The 19,426-nt window shown below is 37.2% G+C and overlaps 1 protein-coding gene and 1 long non-coding RNA gene across 2 annotated transcripts in view; both read left to right on the plus strand.

The window, feature by feature from the left end:
- The window catches only part of LOC107184906, a 16,273-nt gene extending 6,869 nt beyond the window's left edge, over positions 1–9,404 (plus strand). Inside the window, exons 3-4 of the long non-coding RNA XR_001515805.1 lie at positions 8,927–8,932; positions 9,393–9,404. This is a non-coding gene — a long non-coding RNA (uncharacterized LOC107184906). The remainder of the gene's footprint in view (positions 1–8,926; positions 8,933–9,392) is intronic.
- Positions 9,405–11,694: 2,290 nt separating this feature from the next.
- The window catches only part of LOC107184897 (cat eye syndrome critical region protein 2-like), a gene marked incomplete at its 3' end in the record, with an annotated part of 80,935 nt that continues 73,203 nt past the window's right edge, over positions 11,695–19,426 (plus strand). Inside the window, 6 exon segments of the mRNA XM_015571442.1 lie at positions 11,695–11,762; positions 12,212–12,300; positions 12,863–12,933; positions 13,721–13,894; positions 17,459–17,544; positions 18,285–18,385. Coding sequence (XP_015426928.1) covers positions 11,695–11,762; positions 12,212–12,300; positions 12,863–12,933; positions 13,721–13,894; positions 17,459–17,544; positions 18,285–18,385 — 589 coding nt within the window.

Genomic DNA, 19,426 nt, shown 5'->3' on the forward strand with positions numbered 1-19,426 from the left:
ACTTACTGTAAAAATTTCAGAATTCCTCTCTGTCACTGTATCTCAGGTAATCAGTCTGTCAGACCCCAATGAAATACGATAAAATTCACTAACATAAAGAAATGTAGCAAGATAACTGAATTAAAAGTGTTTTGAATTTTTCATCATCTCTCTGAAATAAAGTTCTAGTAAATTATAGATTAGCCTGAATAAACTATAAAATATAGCTTTGTCCAATGGGCCCTACTAAAGAACTAAAGAAGGCTCCCAATGGTTAAGTCTCAGTGTGGGGCACATGACACTGAGGGCACCAAGATGATTTCAGGGGGTACAGAAACTTTGAAGTAAATACTGTAGTGAGAAGTTTGTGCTTTCTCTCCTTAATCCTGATTATTTTAAAGAAAAACTTCTCATGCTATTTATGATTTACCTCTTTCACTTGATAATATGCAGTATGTATCCTCCATGTCTTTTTCTGGCTCTATAGCTCACTTCTTTTATTACTGACTAGAGGCCCAGGGCACGAATTCATACACCAGTGCGTCCTTTGGCCTGGCCTGCGGGATTGGGCCAAAACTGGCTCTTTGACATCCCCAGAGGAGTCCTGGATTGTGAGAGGATACATGCTAGGCTGAGGGATTCCACTGGTGCACAATTGGGGCCGGGGAGGGATGCAGGATGGTTCCAGGGCATGTCTGGCCCATTTCACTCAGTCCCTATCTGCTGGACCCCAGCAGCAAGCTAATCTACCTGTTGGAGCATCTGTCCCCTGGTGGTCAGTGCACATCATAGCAAGCAGTTGAGCGGCCTTAGCGTATTATTAGCATATTATGCTTTGACTGGTTGAACGGACGGCCGGACGACTGGACACTTAGCATATTAGGCTTTTATTATATAGGATTAATACTCCTTTGTCTGGATGTACCACAATGTATTTATCCACTTACCTACAGAAGGACATCTTGATTGCTTCAAAATTGTGACAATTCTGATAAAGTTGCTATAAAGGTTTTTGTGTGAATATAAGTTTTCAACACTATGGGGTAAACACCAAGAGTTGCAATTGCTGGGTCATGTGGTAGAAGTATGTTTAGTTTTGTAAGAAACTGCCAACATGTCTTCCAATGTTTCTGTACAATTTTCCATTCCCAAAAGCAATGAATGAGAGTTTCTGGTGCTCCACATCCTAGCCAGCATATGTCTGATTTGATAGCTTGTTGTCAGTGTTTTGAGTTTTACCATTCTAAGTAGGTATGTCAAGGTACCTTATTGCTTAATTTGCAAATTCACTAATGACAGATGATGTTCAGCATGGTTTCATATGCTTATTTTTCATCTTTTTATCTTCTGTGGCATGGTGTCTATTCAGGACTTTTGACCATTTTTATTTGGGCTATTTGTTTTATTATTGAGTTTTAAGAGATTTTTGTGTGTTTGTGTATTTTGGATAACAATCCTTTATCAGATACATTTTTGCAAATATTTTATCCTAGTCTATGGCTTGTTTTCTCATTCTATTGCCAATTTCTTTCATATTTTTTTCCTACTGTGATTACTTTATTAGAATATCTAATATAGGAATTAGAGACTTTGAAAGAATTTTACTAGATTATTTTTTTAAGCTTCCTTCCAACTCTAAACACCTTAAGAAGTGTATGTTTTCAAATGGCATTTGGTCATCACTACATATCACAGAGTGCAATAACATTAATAAAAGCTACTCATTGACATATGAAAGCATTCAACTTCCTATTAAGCCGGTCAAGATTCTGATCTCTGTTAGGAAAAGAAAATTAAAACAAGCATGCTTCCCCATGTATTAATACATTAATAGATCCTAGCATGCAGTTAATTGTAGGGTACAAAAGTTGATGAGGAACAGTCTGGGCTAAAGAAAGTCTACAATTTGACAGCTTATTAATTTTTTCAGATCGCCATTACTAAACTCTGAGGAACACGAGGACTATGAATAAAGTCAGGCTGTCCTATCTAGTTTCTTGAATGTTTTTCTCAGTGAGGAAGCATTGACTTTACATAAGAACCACACAGAGCAGGACTTGCAAAGGTAACTTGTGAAATGGAGATTATTAGAATGGTTATATTTGATTATTGTGTGTGTGTATTTTTCTAACTAAGAGTTCTACCTAGCCTTGTTTTTAATAGGTCCCTTGTAAGCATATGATGGAAGGCCACACATATAAGCACATCAATTTTGCATTATTTGCATAGGTTAGCCTAGCCTTTTCACAGGTGATTTTCCATTATTTTCTTGACAATATAAATACAAAACACTATTAATATAAGAAGAAGCTAAAGAAAAGGTGGATTGCGTCTTGTCACAAATCGAAGTAGAGTGAGTGAGCTGAAGATGTTTCTCTCTGCTAGGATCAGAGTTGTCCCCTTAAACAAACACACAAAGAATGGTCTGTTCCTCAAACCTGGTGTGGTTAAGACTTTTGAACATTTACACAGTGGCTTAGGTAAATTTCATCATTGTCACCCATTCTCAAGGTATTTAAACTTTACCATTTTGCAGATCTTATGGAACTATTTTGTTAACTCCTTCGAGCGTAGTCTTTCGATAATAAAGAAATAATGCTTGAATCACCAATTATAAAAATAAGGTGTTTTTCTGATGGCAGAAATGTTAAGAATTGTTTAAACTGTGTATAATGCAAAAAGCAGAAATAATAACTCTAGTAATTTTAAAATGTACTAGTAATGCTAGCCAAAAGTAAACTGGAAAGCAAGAGTTTTTTTCTGAGATGTATATCACTGAAAAAATACCTGCTAATATCAAACTTTCTGGTGCTAACATTTTTATATTACTTATCACAATGTGTATTAGTTTTGTAGGGCTATGGGCACAAATTGCCATGCTCTCTCTGAAGGCTATAAGGCAAAAGTCTCTTCCAGGCCTTTCTCTTAGCTCTGGTGCTGTGGGCAATGCTTAATGTTCCTTGGTTTATAGATGCATCAGTTATTTTCCTCTGTCTTCATATTTAGTTATTTCTGTCTTAATGTCTATGCCTGTTTTCTTATAAGGACACTAGTAATATTGGATTAGAGCCCACCCTAATTAAATATGATCTCATTTTAAAATGATAACATATGCAGCCCTAGCCAGTCTTGCTCAGTGGATATAGCATTGGCATGAGGACTGAAGGGCCTCAGGTTTGATTCTGATCAAGGGCATGTACCTCAGTGCAGGCTTGATCCCCAGCCCCTGTTGGGCGGGGCTCATGTGGGAGGCAACCAATTTATGTTTCTCTCAATATTCCTCTCTCTGTGTCTCTACCCTCCCTTCCACTCTCTAAAAATCAATGGAAAAATATCCTCAGGTGAGGATTAACAAAAAAACAAACACACACAATGATAATCTATACAGAGATCCTACTTCCAAAAGGGGTCACATTCTCAGATTCCAAAAGGACATGAATTTGGGGTGATAGGATTCCATCCAATGAATATATGAACTCAGGATACAGATCAATCTGAATGTGAGTTCTGACTCTAATTAGTAGCCTTGTAATCAAAGACTAGCTATTTAATTTTTCTGCTTATATATCAGTCTATATATAGAAGGATAATATTACTTATTTTGCCAAGTTACTATAAATCTTAGTAATATTTGTAAATTGTCAAATATGTATCTGACACATAAAAGGCTCAAAAAGTACCAAGTCATCATTTTTATAATTATTATTTTTATATAGAATCAGAGAATCTACTTCTTTTGTAAAAATTTATCTTCTTGCTGAAAGTATTACAGAGGACCCCCTTTTCCCATTAATCTGCTTCTTATAAATACTCAGTTTTAGAGTAAAATTATAGAAAAAAATCTTATTAACACATGTAGAATTTTGTAAAAGTGTCACACTATTGCTTTGATGTTAAAATATTATCACTTTTATTCAGCCTTGTTAAACTACACACTTCCCAGAGTTCAGCCAAATTTGTAGGCAGTACATGGAAACATATTGTCCTCAGAATTGATCTTAATGAAAATACATGATATAGTGCTTTATACCACTTCAAAAGAACTATTCTACCCCCTTTTTCTCTTTATAAATATCATTTTTAATATTCAAAGTCAACCAATCAATAATTATTTATCATCCACTATATGTAAACTAATATGCTAAGTAGTAGGAATAATAGAAATATTATACGTCATATACACAAGGAGCTTATAGTTTATTTAAGAGAACAGACTAACATAAAATATCAAGCATTCTTAGGCAAATCAATTGTAATTTTAACAAGGAGCCTACTCAAGAAATATATTTCAAACCCTTATATTGGCCACCAAGATGACTGAAATGGTTTCTTCTTCAAAATGCTCTCAGAGCAGTGAGAGACATAAAAGAATGAGCAGATTATGCCTATAGAATGTTGTTAACTTTAATGATAAACCTGCGGAGAATGCTGTATAACAGATGAACAGGAGTACGTCCAGGCTTCTGGGAGAAGGTGACATTGAGTTGATTATTGAATCACTAGCAATAGATACTCCTTTAGAGAAAGAACGGAGGACAGATTTTTTTAAAAAAAAATGAGGAAGGGAAAATAGTTTGTGAAAAAATACAGAGGCAAACAAATTCATGAGCATTTTAAAGTTATTTATAGTCCAGCTTGGTAGCATTTCAAGGCACTACTGAGAAAGGTCATACAGTGCAACTGAAGCAAAAAGCAGGACCAGAGTTTGAAGTGTTTTCAATATAGTAGAATTTGATTCCATATTATCTGTGTAAACAAAGAGAATTGCAATAGAGTTCCAAGATAATTCCATGAGAGTTGGGGAACTAAATAAATTAACATTTATTGGTTTCATACTTTATGTAGATAGAAGGTAATTTTATAACAGTACCTATGTAATCCCCATAGCAAATCTGCAAGGTGGGTATTAACTCCATTCTGCGGAGAAGAAAAATGGCTCAAAAAATGTTAACACATGTAGGCAAGGTCACCGGACAAATGACAATGTTTGACACACCGTGTGTGTGTGATGACTGAACATAATCACTACAACAAAAGCCTTGGAAGAAATTCTTTGAGTAAAATTTGTATAGTACAATTGTTGGATAAGTGAAATAACTGACCAAACTACTTAAATAAATCTGGGTCTAGAGAGTGCAATCAGATTATGAAGCATAAACGCGTAAACTCACGCATAGGCTTGAAGGTGGTGAAAATTGAGAATGAGGAAGATTTCCTAGGAAGGTAGTAAAATTATTAAAATAAATATTAGGTCAGTTCTATTTCACCGAGATAAATTAACATGAGAATTTATCAAGGAAGCTATTCAAGTACCAATTCAGGTATCTTGTGATGACCCCAGATCCAGAGTCAGATAAGAAATGGTTATAGGAAGGAAGTTTGTTGGCAATGGGACTAAAACAGATAGGATTTTTTTTTTTAGAAAGAAATAAAGCCTTAGAGGTTAAAAAGTATCTAATTTTAAAATCGGTTGGCCGTTAGAACATAAAGAAAGATTAACATATTTCAAGCCATGCAAGCCTAATGGGAATGTAGGTGACAGAGAGAAAGTTTGCTAAAGGAATCTGAGTTAGTGAGGCTTACAGAGGATTCAGCGAGATATTACATGTAGTTTTAGAAACACTGAGTTTGAGATGACAGATAAACATCCAAACAGCATATCCAGTAGTCTCCAGATATTGCAGATCAATCAACATGCATTATTAATGGGAATGTGCAGTAGTGAGAGAAAAATGCACTTGTGATCATGTCTCCTGTTTTTCCTCAGATCATTTTTCCAAGGTTGGAAATGCTAACATATAAGATCAGTTCTAAATAAATGGGTGGTTTCAAGTGTCAGAGAGAGTCTGATTTATTTTGTCTTAAGGACTGGTTAAAAGAAAAAAAGTACTTGAAATAAAGATTTCTTCCTATGCTGCAGAAATGTCACCGTTATGCTAATTCTGAAGCCCTCTTTTGGAGGTCTATATGAGAGTAGCTGGGGGATATGGGCTATAAGCAGATGATCTATTTGGTGACCTCAGAGAATGATTTTAAAATGAATAATATACATATGAACACTGACTCAAAGTAATATAATAACAGCCACAGTTACTTTATATTATACTGTTTTAAATTGTTATGTTCCTAATTATGGATTGTCCCTATAAAAATCCAGATAGTTGGGGTGGGGGGCTCTCTGTGTGAGGGGGGGGTGCAGGGAAGCTCTACCAGTGGTTCTCAACTTTCTGGCCCTTTAAACACAGTTCCTCATGTTGTGACTCAACCATAAAATTATTTTTGTTGCTACTTCATAACTGTAATGTTGCTACTGTTATGAATCATAACGTAAATATCTGATATGCAGGATGGTCTTAGGCGACCCCTGTGAAAGGGTCGTTCGACCACCAAAGGGGTCTTGACCCACAGGTTGCGAACCGCTGGAGGGAAATCAGTAAATGAAAGAAAGAGATAGCTAAGCTTGTCAACATTACAAATGCACAGAATTAAGGGGTGATGGAGAGGATAGTAAAAAAGACATGAGAAAGAAGGAATTGGGTAGATGAGCTAAATGGTGGAACAGCTAAAGAACTTTTAAAACTAGACAGGTTGAGCCCTAGTTGGTTTGGCTCAGTGGAAACAGCATCGGCCTATGGCCTGAAGGGTCACAGGTTCAATTTTGATTAAGGGCACATGTTGGGTTGCGGGATCGATCCCCAGTAAGGGGCATGCAGAAGGCAGCCGATCAATCATTCTTTTCCATCACTGATGTTCCTATCTCTTTCTCCCTCTTCCTTCCTCTCTAAAATCAATAAAAGTTAAAAAAAATAAAAAACTAGACATGTTGAAATGTATTATTTGTTGAAATTGTTTGTATTCCTGAAGTTTTCCAAAATCTCCATCTTCCCTCCAATCCTACCACATTCAAGGATGATATTTAAAATCTTTGACAATTTGTGTGGAATGGGCACCACAAGTGAGGATGGACTCACTGATCAATCAGAATGGGAAACAGCTCTTCACTGTAAAACCAGTTTGACCTTGCTCTTGCAGAGCACCTGGATGATAGTTCTGAACTCACCCCTGCAAAATGTCCTTATCAGAAAGGTGGAGTGTTTTTTATTTGTTTTGGGTTTTTTTTTTTTTTGCTTGTTTGTTTAAGTGAAAAATTGGGCCAAGATTCCTATTTTCTTGAAACTGCTTGTGGCTGAGGTAGCACATGTGGAGCCACAAGTGATAAATGGACTGAAGCAGAAACCAAAGGAGATCCTGACAATGTGAGTTCTCCCAAATCTGCTGAATGTTGAAGAGGGTACAAGAGTCTGCAGGGATTGGACACCGGAGGTGCAAGTCTATCTTTTTGTGATCTTATGAGACAAGAAGAAGCAGCTGACATCTGGACCATTTCCTATGTCCCTATGCAGGATACTTCAGCACTTCTTTTTTCAGTGTTTGCAAAATAACATCATGATAAACAGCAAACACCAAGAGAAATACTGCCTGCAATGTTATAAATCTATCAGAGGACCTCAACTCTCTACACCCATTGGTACACTCGTTGGTTATTACCCTTTGTTGAGTCTCTACAATTGACAACATAGAGCACATTTTGCATAATTCTGTTATCTTCCAGATTACAGTCAAAATAAACAACTTCAAAGACGACTTTCTGTAAGCCAAACAACTACAGACTCCTGCATTTCCTGGAGGTTATCACCTATATATTCTTCAGTCCTTCAGGTTGCCCAATACATCACTTTTTAAATCCTCCTCTCTTGAAGGAAACTGTGTGGCTGTAGCATGACTAAGATTTGATTCCAATATTCTTAAATTAGTTCAAACATAGGAGTTACATTTTTTGCAGGATGATGCTGTTTTAAAATTCTTAAGGGGCAACTGTTCTGGAACACCATGGGACTTGGGTTTGTAGTGATAATTAATTATAAGATCAGAAGTTCAATGATGTTATTAATTTTTTAGGAAAATATAAATAGAAAAACCAAAACTTAAATAATCTGCATTTTTTAAACAATAATATTAATAAGAATACTGAATATATTTAGTGTGTTGGGTAAAGTGCAGAAATTTTAAAAATCAAATTGTGATGTTTAACTCATTCATGGTTTCTATGTTAGATCATTTATTTTTATTATAATATTCCTAGAATGTTACATTCTAGGAACCTAACTTCCAAGAATATCGGATGTTATGTGTATAACTTAATCCTTACTTTGTTATATATTGATATATTTATAAATTTCTGTTAGTTAATTTAGTTATTTCTCCAGATGTTCGGACAGATTGCTAATGACAGTGGCCTTGCAATTTAAATCTCTCTAGAGCACGTAAAATGACAAGCTTCATCCAAGGGTGTCCTCAGTGACTGCATAGAGGAGTGGGGTAAGATACTTCGAATGAATCAGCCCCATACAAGGCAAACAAGCAATTTTCAACAATTTCTCAATAGCATTGTCAGCAGGGTCACCTTTAAATATTTAAGAATGAAAATATTAATTTATTCTGGTGGGCAATTATATTTATTTATGTATATATATAATATGCATGTCAGTAATTGAAATGCAACTTGTATTACTATACAGGGCAGAAAGTGTTTAGATAACAACTTAATAGGTAGCTGGAAGGATGTGAGGGGGCAGAGACTTTAAACAAAGTTGTACAAGAAATGTTTTATTACCTGATTTACAAAAGAGGAGTGAATAAATTCCCCTTAGGGTGAAAAACAGAAATTTTTGAAAGTGCAATAGAAGTTGTTATGTTAAATTTGATACGTTCCTTATCTTCCATTTAAATGCACATTTCTCTTTGGGGGAAGGACATTAAGTTGATGAGAAAAACTATCATCTTGTCCCATACAAGCTTTAAGTTATAATTGTGAGAGACGCACATCTCACTTCTTTAACACTGTAAGAGGTGAGGTTAACAGTTAAGTTGGTTAATTAACTGAAAGGCCAAAGTAAATTTTGTCTAGAGCAGCTTTAATGCGAACTTTGAGAGCCCAAATAGTTCAATTTTGCTTTCTAACCGCATTTCTACAAGCAGAAACAGATGCTGCAGGCTAAAGATTGCTCACAAAAGATTCTAATGAGATGAAAAAGTATGAATATAAATTGCACTTTATCTCTGATGCTTTAACAGGGAATTTTCTCAGAGATTATGTTTAGAAAGATATTATTCCTATGATGAGCATAAATGTTCACACTTAATTTCACTTATTCCAAGTGATACTTCTATTTCTTCTGTCTCTTAAGGAATAGCTATATATAGCACATTTAGTTAGATTTTGATAATAAGTAGGGGAAAACATCATTTAACACATTTTGGGGAAAACATGATTTAATTTTTTTTTCACTGATAGAAAGAGGTAAGAGTGGCTCTTAGCTACCAGGTAGAATAGAACATAGAACACCTTCTAGTTTTTCAAACTTCAGTTACATGAATCCTGGAGCCAATATATGATTGTGTAGAGATATATCAGTGTGACAGACTGAAATGGTAGTTAAGGTAAAAGTAGATAATATAGATACTATAACCACTGAAACTTTCTTCTCCAACTTTTTTTCTCTCACTCAAGGATATTATTTCCCATTGGTTTTTAGAGAAAATGGGAGAGGGGGAGAAGAGAGGGCAAGAGAGAGAGAAACTTTGATGTGAGAGAGACACATCAATCGGTTGCCTCCCATTCCCACCCCAACCTGGGTGGGGGATGGAACCTGCAAAGCAGGTTCGTGCCCTTGACCAGGAATCAAACCTGAGACCCTTGCGTCTACAAAGCCAAACTGGCCAGGGCTCTTCTACCACTTTTAAAGAAACATTTCTTATTTAGGAGGAGGATAGATGTTAAATATTATATTAAGTGCTTCAAAAACTTTGTAGTGAATAGACTCAGAATATTAGTATAGAAAGGAAATATCAATTCAATGTAGATTTACACTTCTCTACATTAAGTTACTTCTCTTTCATTTCACTGGGTACAGACTAACCTACTCTAATTGACCTGCCAAAATTGAAGTTTGTTTTCTTTTTCTTGTGTATCCATCCAAAGGTGAGCAAGCTTTTTGAAGTTACTTGTGCATGCCATCTCTGATTTTTAACTTTCACCTGTGTATCCATGGCAGGTGGTTCAATTTCCACCATCTCCCAGCCAGTAGGAAGAAGAAAGGGAGCAGGGAATTCAACATCCTATGGTTTTAAGGTCAAGAGCTAGCAGTGCTGCTCTGCATGTGCCATTGGCCAGAGCACACTTATACATGGCTACACTTAGCTATGAGAGAAGCTTGAAACCTCTAAGCTGGCCCCTACTGATCCCCCACTGGGAGCTACTGTCACATAACCTATAACTAAAATATACTTGCTTTAGATGAAAAAATATGCATGTTAGATAAAAAGACAGAAGTAAAAGTTGAATGTCCCATTTACCCACACTTGAGAAAGTCCTGTTGGTTTAGAAAAGAGGTATCTGGCCCATAGTGCTTTTTTACATTCGTTCAAATATTGACTGAATTTTGAAAGTGCTAGTTTCAAACCGGGAGTAATCCAAGGGGGATAAACAGGCAATTTACCTGAAAAGGCTCCTGGGTATGGGGTGCTCTTCTTGACTATCTCAATACTGATATTTGTTGAGTTTGCACAATGGGCCTTGCATTGTTCTAAGCATTTTTCACATTGTGATTGGCTTAATCCTCACAAGGACCCTTTCAAGTAGGTACTGCTGCTATCATATTAGAGATGAGGAAATTGAAACAGTGAGGTGGAACAGTTTCATATGAAAAGCTTAATAAGCAATGTTGATGAGGCATGGACAAATAAAATCTGTTAATTCTGATGCAGCAGTAAAGAAAGAAAGAAAAAAACGTGAGAAAGGGGCAATAACAAAAGATTCCAGTTTAGTGCAGTGCTTTAGTAAACACATAGACAGACTGTAGTAATTAGCAGAGTGGGCTGTCAAACTCAGCAGAGAAAGTGTGAGTCACCAGACATAAACATGGGTAGCGAGGCAAAGAGCAGGGAGAGGTCAAGAGTTACTCTTCTTCAAGAGAGGAGAGTTTCCAAAATTTGACTACAGTTATTTTGTTTTGTGGTGGTTGTTTTGTTTTTTGTTTTTTTTCCAAATTAAAATGTAAATGTTTTCAGGAAACCTTAACCATCTATTTGTCACTTTTGATTTTAAAAAAGGCAAACCCTCATCATCTTTTCAAATTCAACTCAGGTTGTCTTTCAGAGGGTGCCTTCCTGATCACCTTTCTCACCTCCACCAATGGGAGAGTTCAGCATTGCTCTCCTCTCTCACCTCTGTACCTTCAGTAGAGTCCGGTGTGTTCACTTATCACACTCGGTTATATTTGTTTACATGGCTATCTTCCTTATCAGTTTATAAGCTCATGTCTTCTTCATGTGTGCTTCCTGTGCCTAACAAAGTACGGAACGCTCTTCGTAAATGTTCACTGAATTGAATTAAATGTCTTCACAGCATACAGGAGGGAGGCTTGACTGAGGGTGCAAAGAGGGAAAGCAGATATTTGAACTGTGTGGTCGTTGAATGTTTGGTACCCACAGCAGTAGACTTAAAATAGCAGTCACTGCATATATTCTGAGCGAGGCCGAGAGAATTCTTTCGAACATCGGTAGGTGCTGTCTAGCAATAGAGGCTGAGGTAAGATGAAAGCTATTTCACAGGGCAGCCACATGGTTAGCCCTGCAAAAACTGCTTAGCCGAGCATGACAGTACTATTTTCCATTCTTAGCCAAAGGGACTCAGTTCCAGCTAAGAACGCCGATATGCCTGTGTAAGAAAGTCTGTAGGAAACAGAATATTGAGACTTTAGAAAAGGAGAGAAAAGAGATTAGGCGTGAAAATATTTTGTAATATTTCTGGAAGGCTTTTAGAAGTTTAGAGTCGGTTTGCACTGCCACTAGTCAAGTTTTATTTTTGTTTGTTCCTCCAGCACTTAGAAGGTGGCACTTCTCTTCGATTCTTTTTTACCACTGCCCTAATTAAAAAATTTATAAGGATGAGCAAGGGGACGACCAGCAGTTTATGCTCGTCAGGGAACCATTTCCAAGGCAAGAACATACATTTCAGGTTTGCCAATATAAACACTTAATGAAGGAAATTTGCTGAAATGTCGAGCAAGACTTATGTATGTTTCCTCACCACCCTCTGTGTTCAAAATCAATGATGGCAATCAATCAACTCGTTGAAAGGATTGATCTTTGTAATTGTGAAATTGAATAGCACAGGGAATGAAGCAACAGAAAGTAAAAATAAGGTCTCCTTTAAAGTTCTGGAGTTTAGGTCTTCAAACACAGCTTTTGCACTGGCAGGTAAGACAGCTGCTCACTTTCCCCACACGGAGGGACAGAACTTCCTTACTTTTCTTTTTGTCCTTAAAGAGTCTCTGCCTTTTTTGAGGGCAGCTGCTTTAAGCTTCTCCAAAATTGCTTAAAGGAACCATCATCCTCTATGCGTCCTGCTTCTGTAGGGAATTTGCTACACTCAGGCGGTTGGTTTCTTTTTTTTTTTTTTTTTAAATATATTTTATTGATTTTTTACACTGCCTCCTGCACATCTCCTACTGGGGATGTGCCCACAACCCAGGCACATGCCCTTGACCGGAATCGAACCCGGGGCCCCTCAGTCCACAGACCGACGCTCTATCCACTGAGCCAAACCGGCTTCGGCGGTTGGTTTCTTTTGTCACAGCTTGGGTATAAGCCGCAGGACTGACAGTGGCCACTTTGGTTCCAAATGGTAATTAATGAGGCTGAATGCTTTGGTCTGTGGGTACCGTCCTGGTAATCAGACATTGTTTTATCAACTCAGACGTGTTTGTAAGTTTTGTGTTTTTCTCCCCCGAATTGCAACATATGGATTTTTCTATTTTAGGTGAGAAAGCTTTCATATTCCGTGTTAGGTTTGACCGAGGTGTAAAAGTCAAGATCGATAAAGGTTATCATGTGTGTGTTTCACTTTAAGTCCTGTTCAGCATTCACCATTTCTGGATCACTACTCTGTGTGTGTTGGAGGTAGAATAAGAAGAATTATCACGCTTTAATTCCTATCTGGATTTAGGCAAGAGTCTCTTAAGCTTTCACCGAGTTATTAAAATAACATGCCCCTATCATTTGCAAGTCATTTATGATTTTGCATATAAGTAATAATTGGGTTTGACTCTTTTAGCGCTGCTAAACCACCGGCTGTTTAAGAAGCTCCCATGTAGAGGTTATTGGATGACATCCCTCCCACATCATTACTAAGCTATTTGTGGGCTCTCCACCATATAGAATAGTGTCCTGCATGTAGAACGCATGTATTGTATAACTAATCTGTGCTGGCCCTACCAAGACTTTCTATTCTTTTCACATAATTCTGTTCTATAGGCAAGGAAACCAGTATTTAGAGAGGTTCAGTTGCTCTGGTACACACACAGCTTTCCTGGGGCATATAATTCAGGATAAGCAAGTTGTTTTCACTATTATATTCTCTTTCCCAAGAACTTACAATTTAATGAGGAAGACAAATAGCTAAATTATATGTCCTCATATCTGAACATTGGATTCATCTTTTGTAATAGTAGGATAAATCTATCCCACAGGTTTGCTGTGAAGATCAAGTAGAAAATGTGTATGATGGGGATGACTTATATGTGTGATGTGTGCATACATAATCAGGCACAGGACTTCAAAATGCCACAGCGAATGTACAAATTCCTGATAGAAATGAGCGTCTTCATTGTTCTTTCAGAATGATGTGTCTCTTCTTCACCATGCTGTTAATGAGCAAAGCAATGCGTTTTTCCTGTCCTTCCTTTTGAGATCCCTCATAGCAAATGTTGAAGGAAGCTGTGTAATTGAAGTACCCAGAGCACATCGAACATTACCGACTTCAGCGACACAACCTGGTGAAAAACGGCAATCTGTAAGATCCTCTGCGAGACTGAGTTTCTGGAGGCAGGAAGCTATGCCGTATGCGTCTGGTTGTTCCGATCCGTTAATTAGCACAGGGTCTGACACAGTGAATGGAAGTGTGCCGAGTACGCCCATATTTCCCATGATTTACAAGAACAGAATCAATTGGATTATAGTAACTGAAAGTATTACCCAGGCAGGGATAAAATAACTTTCAGCAGAATAACACTAGCCAGGAGTAACAGATTCTGGGCTCTATTCTAAATTTCTTATCTCCACACAGTTGCTGACTTTCTATGGGGTCTTGCACGAGTCACTAATACTTTCTTGAAATTATAATTTATTGATCTAATTTAAATAGACCAAATCTCTACAGAGCTATTTACAATAAAGCTGCAAATAATATTAAGAGTTTTAGAGCTATAAAAACCCAGGAAATGTCTTTCTTTCCACCAAAACGCCACTTAGAAATTACTGTCGCCCAAAAATATTGGACAAAAGAGAGCAAATTATTAGTTTTTGAACCAAGGTTTCTTGCTTCCCATCCCAGTGCTATCAGAACAAGAAAACTTAAATGTTAAGTACTACATGGCATACTTTATATTTGGAATACACTCAGAATTCACTAAACAATTACATAATTGCCCATCACCCTATAGGATAAGCTTTGTGATTCTGACATTTTATGAGAGAACACAGACTCAGTAAAAGTCACAGAGTCCTCAGGGGCCAACCGAGGACTCAGACTCACCATCCTGTCTCTCACACTTTATTCTCCTGTGAATAGCTGAACACCATGGCTGTGCTATGTTCTAATTAAATGAACTAATCTTTATATTGCTTCCCATAACATTTAGTAGTTACATTTCCTTTTCTATTCTTTTATAGATCCTAATTTTCATTATTGAAGGTATTATTTTTCTTACTTGTAAACCATGAAATTAAGCTATTTTTCTCCTGGTTAGTAAAATGCTGCACCCTCGGTGGAGGAGGCCATGGGGAATTCATAAACAGTTCATCCTTAAGAGGCATATTTTTTACAAAATTCATTCAATGGAATATATAATAGTTTATAATGCCAGACAGTCACATAGCACCAGGATATAATATGTAAGTGTAATAGAGAGAAAATACTTATCCTGCCTTAAGGTAGATAAAATTGTGTTGAATTCTCTTTTAATAAAACTCCAAGTAGGACAAAAAGTAGAAAGCTTCCAAAGGGCTTATTTTTATTGTTTAAAATTGATTTTAGAGAGAGGAAGGGAATTTTATAATAGATTTTATAGAGAGGAAGAGTGTGAGAGAGAGAGAGAGAGAGAGAGAGAGAGAGAGAGAGAGAGAGACATCAATCAAACCTGCAACCTGGGTATATGCCCTGACCTGGAATTGAACCCACCACCAACCAAGCCACAATGGCCAGGGCTAAAGGGCTTATTTTTAAGCCATAAATTAAGTATAAGAGGTGAAATCTCCTGGTATTTAGATTTAGGAAACAGAGGAGGCTGTCATAATCTACAGAATCCCATCCCACTATTTAGGAATACAAAACAATTAGCACTGCCTTGAAGAAAACTATAGTAACCCAGATAAAGAAACAAGTTACTCTGACTACTTCATGCTAACTTCAATGTACTGAAATTGGTGATTTACATGAGTTTTTCTCATAGGTACAAAGCTACTGTAATTCATGTTGGTCTAATTAGAATTTCAAAGGTAATTTAAACTGTAATTGCTTGATTATTTTATCTTAGTGAGAGTTTGCCTACATAAGGCCTCATCCAACCAGTGGAAGGTTCCTGGAAAAGAAAGAATTCTCCTCAAAGCGGAAACTTGGAAACTCTGCCTATATTGTCAGCCTGCTGGCCTGTGGAATTCAGACTCCAGACTGCACCATCAACTTCTGTCCATATTTCCAGCCTCCTGACCTGACCTATACATGTTGGGCTTGTCAGTCTCTACCACAGGGGTGGGGAACCTTTTTTATGTCGAGGGGATTTGGATATTTATAACGCTATCTGAGGGCCATACAAAATTATCAACTTAAAAATTAGCCTGCTGTATTTGGTCAAACATTTCATTAACTCACCCATAATGCCTTGGCAGGGCCAGCTCAAATGATTTCATGGCCTGTTTCCCACACCTGCTCTACAATCATATGGTCACATGAGATAATGCCTTAAAATAAATATATGTGTAAAATATCTATATCCCAATACTACAGCGCATTATATAGCATTTGTATAAACACACACACACACACACACACACACACACACTTATTAATTCTTTTCTCTGGAGAACTCTAATATTCTCTGCGACCTTATTTCCTCAAACCTCTTAAACTGTAAAGTGCTTCAAAGCCTTCTGGAAGAGAGAGGATAATTCATTAATAAGCAAATAAATAGTAACTGCACACTTAAATATTCTAGTTAACAATACCCTACCAGAATTCAAAGACAAGAAAATATATATATATGGGCTAAAATGTTTTTTTTGTTGTTGTTGTTTTTTCTTAGCAAATATGGATTTCAAGCTGGAAAGAAAATAAAAATGGAGAGAGTTTGAATAGCTAAAAATAAAATAGTGTCAAATAAAGAGAATTTCAGGTGAGCAGAAAATGTAACATCGAATTGGTTTTGACAGCAGAGTTACCATAAGCAGTGAGGCAAGAGCAGGCTACTCCATGTGTGTTGATGGTTTCTTTGGGGAGGGAGTAAGGAGCGGTTAAGTATTATTAATACTAGACATTTGTATTTCTACAGTTAAGAAATTCACTGCAGTGTTTGGTACATATTCACTGCCCCTTCTGTTGGTGCGCTACACCTGATGCCCACTGAGGGCGGGCCAGGGGCTGGAATGCAGCCTGTTCCTGTCAGCTCAGCTGCAGGAGGGAAAGCAGCTCTAATTCACATAAAGCTTCCAAGCCGCTGGGGCAGCCCTGACACAAGTATGCTCTCAAGCTTCTTTCTTTTTTATCCATATTCAAAAATGGATAGCTCTATTCCTATTCTATTCACTTGGCTTTCTCAAAATAATGAGGAAATATTATGTATATGCTATACTGGCAATGCTATTACACTGCATAGTCCTTGACAAGCAAGGACTTCACCTTTTATTGGACATGCACCCATAGCGATTAGTACGACAGGTGTCTTAATCCATTCGGGCCGCTATAACAAATATCACAGAGTGAATACCTTTGATAGAGTGGACAGTTAGGCATGGGCAGGGCAGGAACATTCTATCAAGATCCTCCCCTGAGATATCTCCTAAGCACCCAACTTTAGAAAACAGATGTAAAAATCCTTAAAGCAAGGGGTCCAGAGAGCCTGGTCTAGAGCATATCTGCACCTCCCCTTCCCCCCTCCCCCACCTCTTTCCTTTGACACCTTTTCTCTGCCTTTCTTCCTACGCTCCAAGGGTCTTTTCCTAGCCTCTGTAACTTGTTTTCTGAGCCCACGCAGCCTAACTGGCTCACTTCTAGAGGCCTCTGAGACTTTCTTTCTAAAATGCTCAATAAACTTCTTGAGCTACAGTTCTTGGCTCTGAATTCTTTTTTTTTTTCTGAACTCAGGAACAGCGGTCTAACACCACCACCAATATTATGAAGGACAGACATTTACCTCTCTCAGTTCTGGAGGCTGAAAGTCGAGACCGGATGTATGCATGGTCAGGTGACAGCCCTCTTCCCATATGAAAATTTCTCTTCGTATCCTCACATGGCTGAAGGGGCAAGGGATCTTTCTATTTGCTCTTTCAGAAGGCATGAACCACATTTGGTCTCTGCCTCATGACCTAATCCTCTTACCTACTAACATCATCACACTGGGCACTAGAATTTCAACATATGAGTTTTGGTGAGAAACAAGCCTTCAATTCATGGCAATGGTAAATCCTTTCTGCGGAACCACTCTGGGGTTCGGATTATGGTCCTTCCATTTTTAGTACCCTTCCACCCACTGCTATACCCCTTTAGAGAAGGAAAAACTTCAGTTCTTGTATTTCATATTTATAAGGCTAGTGACGAAGAGAAAACTAAACAAATCCTTTCTTTTCTCAGTTCTTCTAAAAATACTTTTGCTTTATGACTGGGCTTAGTCTTTCTCAAAGTCATTAACTACAACTAAATTGCTTTATCTTTAAACTTCTGAAATAATATTATAGTATTTCATAATATTTGGGGATTGTGGGTGTATTTATCACCAAGTGAGGAAAAATTAGTGAGGGAAACAGCATTTGCCAAATGCCTAGAATATAAAGATCAATATGTTTTAACCTACAGACAACACAACAAGGTTATGACCACATTTAACATACCCAGTCATTGATGACAACTAAAGTTTTTAAAAGCTCCCTGCCTAGACTTAATACTTTAGTTCAATTTACCTATGTATTTGAAGTGCTTACTGTGTGCCCGACTCTACAGTGAAACTGATCCTTACAAAAATCTCTTTGAACAGAAGCAACAATGAAGACAATGCCATGCAACCCAATGTGGTAGGTAAGCAGATGCAGGTTGGATTTTAGATGCCCCTCTCTCTGTGGGGACCTTGCTGAACCAGCCCCACCCCTTTCCATTTGTCCTGGTAATGTGACACATGCTCCAGTCAAATGGGAATCCCAGCACCTTTCAGAGAGAGATGTGCTTTATCTGTTTACTTATTCATTTTGAATGAATGTTTTAATAATTATGTCTTCCAAGCTATAGTTTCCTGATCCTTATGATGATGTAAATGTCAACTCAAAGTGTAAAGATTCCCCCCAAAATGCAATCTGCTTTGAAGTGAAATTTTGTTATTATCCACAATTTTCCTATTACTTATATCTTTAAAGTGATATTCTATATAATATAAACATATATATATAATACACATATTATTATTTTCACATGTAATATGAAATGCGTTGATTAAAGCACCGTTTGTGATTTTTAAGTGGGTTAGTTTTTAAGCTTTAGGTTAATTATGTGAACTTCCAAATTTACACATAAACTTCTTACTGGTTGAATTTGACACCTACTAGGTTTGTTAGTGGATTTCATTTTTTTAAAAATTTTTTTTATTGTTTAAAGTATTACATATAGAATTACATATGTCTCCTTTTCCCCACTGACCTCTCCCTGGCCCTCCCCACTGCCCAGCACATGCCCTAACCCCCCTACTGTCTGTGTCCATTGGTTCTGCTCATATGAAGATTTTTTTCTCTTTGACAAAAACAAAGAGTGTGGGCGTGAAAAATGTGAAGACTTCTGAAACTTGAGTACAGAAGGCATTATTAGTAAAAATATGAGACTATTGCTATAGAATCCTTGATTTCACAAAGCTGTACGAATTTTTTATGTACTTTGGTATCAGTGATGGCAAACTTTGTAATTTCTCACTGATGGTACAGGTTTAATTGAAGATGGTGCTGGAAAATTAGATAATTGGATAATTATTGTCACATTAGGAGTATTAGGAGTGTTTGATAGCAGCAGTCATATCACCAAAACTGTGTTGTACAATAAAGTACACACTAGTCACATGCAGCTACTGAGCACCTA

The sequence above is a fragment of the Myotis davidii genome, unplaced genomic scaffold (assembly GCF_000327345.1).
Source record: "Myotis davidii unplaced genomic scaffold, ASM32734v1 scaffold8, whole genome shotgun sequence".
NCBI classification, from domain to species: Eukaryota; Metazoa; Chordata; class Mammalia; order Chiroptera; family Vespertilionidae; genus Myotis; species Myotis davidii.